Raw genomic sequence first — 12,159 nt, 5'->3', positions numbered from 1 at the left:
AAGTTCAAAAAGAATTTCTACCAAAACCATATAGTGTTAAAGTATTTTTAATTTTGAAAAAAACAGGGATCTCCATTACCAATGTAATGGTATTGACTGTTTCTTCTTTTTACTTACAATATCATGGGAGATTGAAATCCATATCTGTAACTTACCATTAAACCTATCTCCATTCAATTAGAAGGCATAATCTAATACATTTTTAGGTAAAAAAACATTTCAAAATTCATCAAACTGCTATACCAATTTAATTTCTATCAATTTCGATTAATCATGACGTTAATATATTCTTTTTGATTGATATAATAATAAATTTAGCATTCGATGTTTAAATATCTTGTGTAAATTTTGACATAATGTACTAATTTTGTAGGTTAAATTTGTTAAACCGAGACCAATTTGACGAAATGTGTAAATGCTACAGTCTAAATTTGTTAAAATTAAGACAAATTTGATAAAATGTGTAAACTTTGAGATCTAAATTTGTTATTATTTCAATAAAAATATATATAATTGATGAAAAAAATATCTAAATTGCTCTAGTTTTTTTTAAAGGGACCAATTTACTTAATATCAAAATTGAGAGGGGCATGAGAGGTCTTTTTACCTTTTTCTAGGGCAAACTACACTCATGTTCACTCTAAAATAAGGTTTGTCTTATTTTGGTCATTTAAAAAAATCATCAATTTAGCACTTCAGTTAAGATAATTATTTTAATTAATTATTCCAATTACAAAATTCTTTAATCATTAATGGATGATATAATCTAAATGTAAAAATATATTTACAATTTTACCAATAAATATATATTTACAATATTATGAACCTACAAAATTATTAAAATATAAACATGATGTGAAAAATAAAATGAATGTAACATGAATATATTAAATAACAAACACTATTACAATAACTCTCATTTTTTAAAGTCCTAGCCACATTAAGTACATATTATATTTTTGAAAAAGTTGTATTATATTTTATAAAAATTTTGGCTATTTATTTTTCTTTTCTTATTTTCATTATTTCTCATATCTCGTTGGTGTTACATAATTACGATGAGTTTGAAATTATTAAATTTAACCAATCATACTTAAAGATGGTAATTGGATTGCAAATTCGGGATCATATTCAAATAATAAAATTGCTATTCAATGTGGATTTGGAGCGGATGCAGATAAACCCCCTTAGATATTCAACTATGCATAACTGGTTTCAAAATATCTAAAATTTTTCTTCCGACACATGATCTTTGACAACTAAAACTATACTTTGACCATCAGTGCTAGTCTTCAAGTTGCACAAATTGATAAAGGGATAAATATTAAAATTGTACATGAACTATGGTTTAATGTGCAATTATATGCATGAACTTTGATTTTGTGCAATTTTATACATAAAATTTTGATTTGATCCAATTCTTGTAAATTATTAACACAATTATTAATATAACATCATTTTATAATTATATATTGCATACATAAATAATTATATTTATCTAATATAAAAATAAATTGATGTATTTATTTCTTTAAACATGTATGATTAAATCAAAATTAAAGTTTCAAGTATACATTTGAACCACAATTAGAGTTTCAAATGTATAATTGCACCAAATTAAAGTTCATGTATACAATTGCACACTAAATCAAAGTTCATATATAATTTTGAGATTTATCCCATTAATAAATAACATATAAATATCAACACAAATATTTTTTCTAAAATTAAATATTTTAATTAATAATAAAAATAAATTCAATAATTAATAATTAATATAATAAATTTAAATATGTTTAAAATTGTTAGAATAATATATTTTATTTAATATCTTATTCTCTTAAATCTCATGGAGCTTCTCTTGAATCTTATTCTTTTGTATCCATAAACCTAACTAAACAATGAAATAAAATCATCAAAATTTTTAGATCTGTGATTATCCCTTTTATTATTTGATTAATTCAATTAGTTAAAATGTTTTAAACAAAAATTAACTAATACTTATATAATTAAAATAAATATTATAATATGAATTTATTTTGTAATGTGACATAATTATCTTTAGTACATATTATATTATAAAAATAACATACATTAAATTGTAACTAATTTTATGGTATACTATGATATATACAATTATTATATCATTAAAGTATACTAGTTATGTACATTATATAATTGTATATAGGTTACATATCAAATTTAATTTGGCATGTTGGCCGGAAATAACATCGTCAAATGTGATCATCACGAATTACACTATTATTTACATCCCTTTTCACATAATTTTAGCATGTTTAATAGATAAATCAAGTCATTTTATTATTCATTTATGTTTTTACAATTGAAGTAGTAATTTATGCTTTCTAATAGTTTTTTATGATATTTTGATGCTTAAATAAAGTTATGTGCTTATGTAGGATGAATCAGGAGTTAAAGATACAACGTCGGGCTGAAACTACTACCAAAGTCGCGACAACGAAGCATGGATGTCGTGACATCAAAGATCAACTTGAAAATAGCCTTCAGAACGATATGAGAGTAAATGTCGTGACATCAGGCTATGAAAGTCGTAACATCAAAGATCGTAGCAAAGAAAAGCCACAAACTGTATGTGACATCGCAATGAGCAAGTGCTCCACATCGTGATGGTTCCACAATTACGACACCTACGTTTTAAAAGGGCAATTCAGAGTCTTTTTTGGGTTAAAAGCCCTAATTGTTGTACTAATTAGAGGGGCATCTTAGTACTTCAATTTTAGCCTATATAACTCACCTTGTAACCACAATTGAGGGGATTAGATTTTCATTCTTAAATTTTTTGTTTTCCATTCTTTAGCTTAGTTTTTCTTTTCTTGTTTTCTTAAGCGGAACTCTTCTATTCCGAAGTGAGACGATTGCCAATGGAGATTATTCCAGAAACGCTCTTTTATATTGATCAATTCATGATTCTCGTTCCCTATTCTTTTATTAATTGAATGTTTGTATAAATATTGGAATACAACCTTTGCTTTTATACATATCTCGCATGATTTGGTTGCTTAACTAATTACTCGATTAAGTAATTAATTATCTAAAATTGGGTATTTATCAAGTCTGCCAAAGAACCTAGTATACTAGGATTGAAGACCCTAGTAGAACATATAGATAGGTGAGACTGAAAATGTATCTTGTTGGATAAGCCTTTAGGAGACTTGTGCTAAATGATGAGACCGAAAGAGTATCCATGTGCCTAGGTGGGACCGAAAGGGTATCGTGGATAGTAACTCTTAGCAAGGATGAGACCAAAAGGTATTCTTAGTTAAGGGTAATTAGTGGCTTAATTGACAATTAGGGATTCAATCAATTCTAGGCTAGGAGCTCGCATCGTTGAAACTAGAGCTGTGCATGGGCCAGACCCATAAAAAAATTTTGGCCCGTTTTCAAGGCCCGAGCCCAGCCCGAAATATGGGCCTAGAAATTTGTCCAAGCCCGGCCCGGGAAAAAAATGGTAGGCTGAGAGCCGGCCCGGCCCGACCATATTAAAAAAAATTGCTTTTTTATTAAATAAAAACTTTAAAATATAATAAATCAAATACATTTAAAACATAAAACAAATATTAAAACAAAAACAAATAAAAAATAAGACTAAAATAATTCTTAAAATAATACATAAATTAAAAATAAAATAAAAAGTAATTATATTAAAATTGAAAAATTGAAACATATTAAAATTAAATTAAGAACTAAATTATATTAATAACAAAAGTTTTACAATATTAAAATAACATTAAAAACAACAAAAGAGTAAAGTAAAATACTAAAGTTACTTAAAATTAAAAAAATTTAAAATAATTTAATATTAAAATCGGGCAGAGCCCGGGCCAAAAACACTTACCCGAAGCTCGGCCCATTTTCTAAACGGGCCTCGTTTTTTGTCCAAGCCCATTTTTTGGGCCTATATTTTTACCCAAACCCTCCCATTTTTCGGGCGGGCCTTCGGGCCGGGCCGCCCGGCCCATGCACACCTCTAGTTGAAACTAGGAATAGGAAATTCCAATAGGTTAGTTTAGATTAGTTAATTTAATTAGTTTTATTGTTATCTCAATCTTGAACCAGCACTACTAATTTGTAACTCGATTATATTAGTAGTTATTTTCAGGTGATTAATTTAGTAATAATTTTCTCCAATAAAGCAATCCTTTAGGTACGATCTTCGAAATACTTTTCATGTATTTCATTGTAAACTAAATATATTACAATTTGATTTGTATACTTGTAGATATCGCACTTCATATTCATATATTTAATTGCAAATTTACGCTTCCCATCGCATACACGTTAGGGTGCAATCAATATGTCAAATTCTACTAAATTGGCCAAAGAGCTTTCTCAAAGATCCTCTTCACTAATAAAGACAGCAAGAAAAAAGAAACAAATGAGGAAGAGTGATTTATTTGAAATTAGGATTTGCTGGCCAAAAAATTTCTTTTAAGTGAGAGTGAGTCTAGTTGATATCACGGAGGAGCCTAACCTATATACAATTAGTTACATGTTTAAGGTTTAGGTTGCATATAGTTAATAGAAAAATGTAAAATGTAATATCGTAATGTTATAATAATTATTTTACATTCGAATTTGATAATATAACAATTAATATATTATATGTCCTTAAATATGTATATATATTATTTTATATTATATAATATGTACTAAATATAATTATGTCACATTACAAAATAAATTCATATCATAATATTTATTTTAATTATATAAATATTAATTAATTTTTGTTAAAAAATGTAACTAATTAAATTGATCAAATAATAAAAGATAATTACAAATTTAAAAATTCGATGATTACATGAGATTTAAGAGAATAAGATATTAAATGAGATATATATTTTAAGATAAAATTTTTTAAACATATTTAAAATTATTATTAAACATTCTATTTAATTTTAGGAATTATTTATTGATATTTGTTAGTTATTTATTAGTTTGTATAAATGTTAACCAAAATTGAGAAGTAGGTTTGATAGTTAAAGCATAGCTTTAATTGTTAAAGATTGTATTGAAATCTTGTAGGAAACTAAATTAGTCGAATTCGGATATCCGGCGATATCGTCTAATATTTATTTGATAATTGAGAGTTGAAATTGGTTCCATAATTTTACCATTAGAACACAATAAATAAAATTATTAAATATGTTAATTATTTCATATAAAAGCAACGACTTTCAACCAAATTATTTTGGTTTGATTTATCTTATTTTAAAAATATTTATATACATTTAAGCTTTTTCCAAGTTGAATAATTTGTTATCATTGGTAGGTTGGGTTTAAGTTGGGTATTGATATTTTCATTTTACAAAAAGCCTCCCTTTAATTCACAATGACTTACCACTTTACACATTATTGATGAATTAAATTATTAGGTGAAGTAATGAAGTTAATACAGCCACTCAAAAGTTGGGCAGATTCCAAACTGTGCAAATTATACATACACCATCCATTTCAATATGACAAACCCTTTTTATCTCTCTAAGTGATTAACGAGAGTCAAAAAGGGTTTGTTTGGTTTTGGTTTTGGTTTTGGAAGAAGAAATCTCGATTCTTTAGCTAGATCCATCACTACTAAAGAAGAATAAAGAAGCAGCTAAGTCCACAATCCACCACTACTAGATTCCATCCACATAGTGCATGAAAGCTTACTGAAATTTGCAGGCAGAAGCCAGTTAATGCCTCGATCGTTCCACTGCTGTTAACCTTTGAAGAAAACTACTACCAATTTCAGCACTGCATGGGATCAGCAACTAATAAGGTAATTCAATAATGCACACAACTAACGGAAGGGAAGCAAAACGGATGAAAATGCATACGACTATTATAATCTTTCTAAATTTTGCTAGCTAATGATCACCACTGATCCCATTTATTTAAGAAATCATTCCACATTTCTGTTGCTATTGATTCTCGTAAAGATGAAGCAATTTGTTCCTGATACGAGGAAGCAAACTGCAGCTCAGGTTGCTCATCGAAATCAGGCAATTCATCCACTGTCGCCCCCTCAATGCTAGAAAACAACCAATCGAGTCTTTCCTCACGTCGGATGTAATTATGTAGAACACATGCGGCTATAACTATGTCCCTTTGGATATGGAAGGCATATTGTGGGGCTAGTTTGAGAATAGGAAATCGAGTTTTCAGCACATCAAAAGCCCTCTGTATGACATTTCTAAGAGAAGAATGCCGATGATTAAAGAGCTCCTTTGCATTTCTGGGTAATTGATTGGCACCTCTATATTCATGTAGGTGATACCGAACTCCCAAATATGGTGCAAGAAATCCTTCCATGTTGGAGTAACCAGTATCAACCAGATAATATTTTCCTGTGAGCACAAATCCAGGGTATGTTAGTTTCACTTCCAACCAAATGACCGCAGGATAAATAAAAACTTCAGGCCAAGAAAATGAAAAATAAAAAGAGAAAATTATCTTACAATTATGTAACAAAAATAATGTAACACATATGTATAACCTTATCATTATATATAATATTTATTCAATAGAAAAGTGGCAAACGTAATTTCATCCAATTTCAACCTGCAGCTTATATTTCAGTTTGAGAAGCATAGAGCCCATCCCAGACCCCTACTTCTACAGAAAGAAAAAGGTGGAACATAAAACCTTGAGAAATCGGAGGAAAATTCTGATCAGGGTCATCTAAGACTGCTCTTAAAACTCGTGAATCGGCGACAGACCCTTCCCAACCTGGATAAACAAATATAAACTGTAGATCAAATGTGCAGGCTGCCAAAACATTTTGTGATAGAACACCTTTCCTATTTCGAAAACGAGACTGATCTTTTGCTGGGACATGTGCAGGGATGTGCATTCCATCTATGACACCAACACAATCCTGAGTGAACAAAAGTTAAGTGAATCACCAATGATGGAGATGGAATGAAAAGAAAGGAAACAGTGTTACAGATAAAAACCTTGAAATATGGGGAGAATCGATTATTATTAAGAATTTTCAGAGGAGTACTGAAATCCGGGGGCTGTAAGAATTCCCGCGAAAGCGACTTGATTGCCTTCAAAACATTATTAAAATGACGACTTATGGTTTCACCCGAATGCTGAAACCTCTCTTGGATTACTCTGTTACGTTCATTATGACCCACAATATTTAAGAAAATCGCCAGCTGCTCCTCAATCATAACACCAGCTGTATCACGTAACATACCTCTATGTCGAAGAGTGTAACATAGCTTGTGAAAAACATGTTTATCCATCCGGAGCATCTCTCGACAAAGATCATCAGGTCCTTCTAGCACCTCATTCATAAAACCACTTCCACTAGGTAATGAAGCATAACGGGTTTGCCTAGTTATGCTATTATAGTAATAGTAACCAGCAGCTGCTGCAACTAGTTCCATCTCGTCCAATTCTATATCGAGGTCATCCATGCAAGTTGACATATCTGTGAAATAAAATAAAATGAAGCCTGTGTAATGCAATGCAAAAACGAAAAACTCGGAAAAGAAACTAATCCACATAACCAAGCAATACTTTATGTTTTTTAAAACAGAAAGACATGGAATAGACCACTAACAATCATTTAAGATCATTAATCCAAATCAAGCAACCATGAATTCAAGGTACCATACATGCCAAAACCAAAAGACGAGACTAAAAGGTACACAAAGTAATAATGTCATTAACTATTTCATCTGTGAACTAGGCATAGAACTACACTTGCGCTGCAACCATGGCAACCTTTTGTCACTCCTAAGAGATATAAATATTTCTCTAGCATTGGGGTTCTCAAACAAATCCAAAGCAAGAAAGTAAATCCGTTGATCAACACCTTGCATCTCATCTAACACCTTTATGCATTTGCTTATAGAAAACCGGTCCTCGTTCTTCATAATTGCCGACGCCCTCAATTTTGAAGCGGCTGCGATTTCTAGCATAGCATCCACTATCGCATCCCCGGTAGCTTTACGACTTCTCTTCCGCCGACCAGAACTTGATGGTGTCACGGATTGACGCTTGTTGCGTCCTTCTAGCATGTTAACATCATCACCGGAGCCCGTAGAAGCTTCATCGTCGACATAATTCAATTGTCCACTGGGATCAACTGACATGTTTTAAGCCTTGAAATGCATCAAAAACAAGCAATTTTGGTTCCAACTGTTTCAATTCCACAATAAAAATTAATTGCAGAACTATTTCATATTAAAAAAATCCCTTCTAAAGAAGCATTTCCACAAAACTAATATAGACATAAAATTTTCAAAAAAAAAAAAAACAGTTGAGGACAATGGGAAAGATTTCCAGAGACATAACCGAACAATTCTTTCTACAATTTTAAAAAGTGTTACTCACTGATCTGATATTGAATTGAAACAAAGTTAGGAGATGGGAAAGATTGGAAAAGAAATGGTGGTTGAAGGGAAAAGAAAAGAAAATTGAAGGTAAAAATGACTAGAATTTGAAAAAATGTAATAAACCCTAAGATTGTCTTGAAAAAACGATGAATGGCATTTAATAAGAAGAAAATCCAAGAAAAAGAGAGTGAAGAGATACGGAAGAAGTAACCTGGAGTTTGAAAGTGAGAGTGAGAAACAAACTTGAGTAGTGGAGTGGAGTGGAGTGGAGTGGAGTTGAGTTGAGTTGGAACTACTTTCCCCAGAATCCCAAACTCAATTTCAGTCACAGTTCCATATAGGGGTGGAAAACAAAATTAAAATTCTATTTTTTTAAAGAAATTTATTACCATGTTAGAATATATACCAACCAAATTATTGGAATTGGAATTGGAATTGGAATTGGAATGATCATACATATTAATTTTCATCAACCAAACATTAATAATAAATTTTATTTTTTTAAAAATCATTGCTATTGATTTATCATTATATGTTGATTCAATTCTGATTATTTATTTATAAAAATACAGAATTAAATAATTATAAATTGAATTCTTTTTATTGTTTGATAATGAGGAGAAGATACTTGAGGAAAATTGGATAGTGAAAATAAATAAAATATTAACAAAGATTATGAATGATGAATTTCGTTTTCTTTACTATACTCTTTTTTTTCAATAATTTCTTGGTTGGATTGTGATTCAATTTAATTTCTGGCAACCTCACTTTCAATCCTAAATATTCTTGTGCTTTTTTATTTTCATAATATGTTAAAAGCGAAACATAAATTGTTAAGTAAAGACTTCAATACTTTTCTAACTAGCTTGACGTTAGAATACTGTTTCACCATGAGTAAATTCATGGTTTGTAATGTGACACAATAGAACTCAAATAGCAAATCCTCATCTAGTATTCTTAGGATCAGTTTACCATTCCTTCAAAAAAATAATTTTGAGATAAAAGTATTGCTAAACAAGATATTTTTTAGAAAAAAAAAAAGTATTTTTCAAATTCTAATATTTAGCCTAAAAATACTTTTGACGGAAGCAAAAAAATTTTAATTTCTCTCCAAAAATACTTCTTAAAAATAACACTAAAGTGAGGCTTAATTTCCAACCATGTGAATATCTAAAGTTTTGATTATTTAACATTAATTGTGCCCTTATGGATAGTCTCAAAGATAATCCAAGCTTTTTTAACAATAATATACTTGGAAATATGACTGAACGTTTGAGAATCCATTCCATTAAAAATTGCATTGATGGGTTTTAAGTTAACATTAATCAACTTATCATAATTAATAGTCCAGTTGAACAGTTGGTTTCTAGATTAGGAGTCTTCACACCATTTAAGTTGATATGAGCCTCCCAAGCAGTCAAAATAGAGCACCAAGATCTATTGTTCATTAACTTAATAAATGCCCTCATCCTTACTCTCTAGTAAGTGTAATTGGAGCTATTTAGTATATGGAGTCTCGAGATCAATCTTTCTTTCACCTCTTAAGCAATTCAAGACAGACTTTTCACTTAATTCATCAAATTTCCAACATATAAGAGCTCGAGATTAATTATCCTTTCATCTCATAAGCAATTCAATTACAGAATTTCACTTAATTCAACAAGCTTCTAGCGTATGAGGTCTTGAGTTGCAACTAACTATATGCAAGTAGCACTAGCACATTTTGTTTCAAGTTTCAAATCAAGATGAGTGAAGCAAGATATATTGAAGGATAAACACACAGAACATAAAAACTCCACAATGTATTTTAAGTTTAAAGAATTGGAAAAGTATCCAAATCTATTTTCATGAAGCCGTTTATAAATTTGTCATGTTACTAATAAGCTATTTGAATATCTACTTTTCAACCTTAAAAAAATGGAAAACCATTTGCAAATTTGTTTCAACTATTTTGAATTTTGGCTTTAACGATTGCCCTTCTCCGCTGCCTCATCTTCTCCTCTAATCCCATTGCCTTTCTAAGCATCCTTCCTTCGTGTAATGAAAATTCCCAAATGAACCCAATAAAATGAAACGGTAGGAGTAAATAACTCTGAGAAAGATTTGAAGAAGAATGAGAGAAAAAAGAGAGAAAAGGGATAAAAGAAAAACGAAATTTTCATGCCATAACCTTCATTTGCACTTACCTTCTGTTTTAGTATGTAACTGTTCTAGAGAAAGACTGGCAACAACCCCTGGTGTTCCCAAAACGACTCGTTTCAATTAAAAGACTAAACACCAAAATGTTGCATCTAATAGTTCTACCCTCCTCCCTAAACAACCCCGTGTAATTACAACTAAAATAAATAGAACGCAACGTTTTACAAAACACTTAAAGAAAATAGAAAACAGAAAAGATGGTCCCTTCCATAACAAATACTCCCTTCGTAAAGATGATCCTTGACCTCAAGGATCATAGGTTGGATATTGTTGTAGAAGAGTGCTCCAGACTTCCCAAGTAGCGTCTTCCGGAAATGTATCAGCCCATTCAACAAGTACCTCAGTTACAGCTTGGTTACCCTTCTTAGTCATCCTTCAAGATAGAGTCGTCTGATTCCACAGGAGGTAAATTAGGCGTACAAGTTGCTAAGCCAATGTGTTTTTTGAGTTGTGAAACAAGGAAGGTTGAGTCAATTCGAGCTCCCATCAGTAGTTTTAATTTGTAAGCTACCTCTCCTATCTTGGCCTCCACAGGATAAGGCCCAAAATACTTTTGAGAGAGTTTCTGATTCCTCATTCTCCTCAAGGAATGATGCCTATAAGGCTGAAGTCCTAAATACACCAAGTCCCCCACTTCAAACTATCGGTTCGATCTTTTTCAATCTGCGAACTAGTTCACTCTTTCTTGTGCCCTTTTTAAATGGAACTTGAGCAACTTCCTAAGGTCTTCTTGATACTGAAGGCTTTTGTCAACTTTCGCTACAAGTGATGATCCAGCCAAGTAAGGTAGATGAATAGGAGGTACCTGCCCATACAAAGCTTCATATGGAGTTGTTTGAATGGTTGAATGAAATGTAGTGTTGTACCACCATTCTGCCAAGGGCAACCAAGTAGACCATTCTGAGGGCCTCTCTCCTGTCATACACCTGAGGTAGCCTTCTAAACACTTGTTTAGAACCTTTGTTTTCCCATCTGTTTGTAGATGGTATGCAGTTGACAAATGAAGTTTGGTGCCAAGGTGTTTGAAGAATTGTTGCCAAAAGTGGCTGACAAAAACCCTATCTCGTTCTGAAACAATAGATTCGGGAGCTCCATGTAGTTTATAAATCTAGTCCAAGTAGACCTGAGCTATTGTGGTGGCAATGTAAAGGAGTGTCAGAGCAATAAAATGGCCATATTTGGTCAATCTGTCTACAATCACCAATATAGTTTTCTTCCCCTTAGATTTTGGCAACCCTTTAATGAAATTGAGGCTGATAGCAACCCATGCGCTGCTAGGAGTGGATAATGGTTGTAACAGACTAGGATAGGCAGCATTGTCACTTTTACACTTCTGACATGTAAAACATTCACGTACCCAAGTTTTGATGTCTTTTGAAATCCCTTTCTAGTAGAGAAAACTTGATATCCTCTGCCTTGTAGCATGCACTCCAGAATGCCCCCCAATTGTCTCACCATGGAAAAGCTGAAAGATAGTCTTCCTTAATTCTAATTGATTCCCTACAACCACATTATTTTTCCTTCGAAGAACTGTGCCATCCCAAAATATTTAGGATAGTCATGAGGTTGTTGTTGCACTTTCTGA

General features: G+C 31.3%; 1 protein-coding gene across 3 annotated transcripts; it reads right to left on the bottom strand.

The window, feature by feature from the left end:
* Positions 1-5,593: 5,593 nt before the first annotated feature.
* LOC108466131 (uncharacterized) lies at positions 5,594-8,754 on the bottom strand. Of its 3 annotated transcripts, none has more exons than XM_053020665.1 (5): positions 8,587-8,754; positions 7,853-8,125; positions 6,981-7,465; positions 6,670-6,901; positions 5,594-6,371 (listed from the first exon to the last, which is right to left on the bottom strand). In XM_053020665.1, exons 2-5 carry the CDS (start codon positions 8,055-8,057, stop codon positions 5,899-5,901), a joined length of 1,395 nt encoding a protein of 464 aa, XP_052876625.1. In that variant the 5' UTR covers positions 8,058-8,125; positions 8,587-8,754; the 3' UTR covers positions 5,594-5,898. The 3 variants fall into 3 exon arrangements, with proteins under 3 accessions (XP_052876625.1, XP_017621988.1, XP_017621982.1); XM_017766499.2 differs by having other exon boundaries at positions 7,853-8,141; positions 8,587-8,751; XM_017766493.2 differs by having other exon boundaries at positions 7,853-8,178; positions 8,587-8,749.
* Between the last annotated feature and the right edge of the window lie 3,405 nt (positions 8,755-12,159).

The sequence above is a fragment of the Gossypium arboreum genome, chromosome 10 (genome assembly GCF_025698485.1).
Source record: "Gossypium arboreum isolate Shixiya-1 chromosome 10, ASM2569848v2, whole genome shotgun sequence".
In the NCBI taxonomy this organism is placed as follows: Eukaryota; Viridiplantae; Streptophyta; class Magnoliopsida; order Malvales; family Malvaceae; genus Gossypium; species Gossypium arboreum.
The sequence above is the reverse complement of the archived record's forward strand: the minus strand, read 5'-3'. Positions and strand labels throughout refer to the sequence as shown.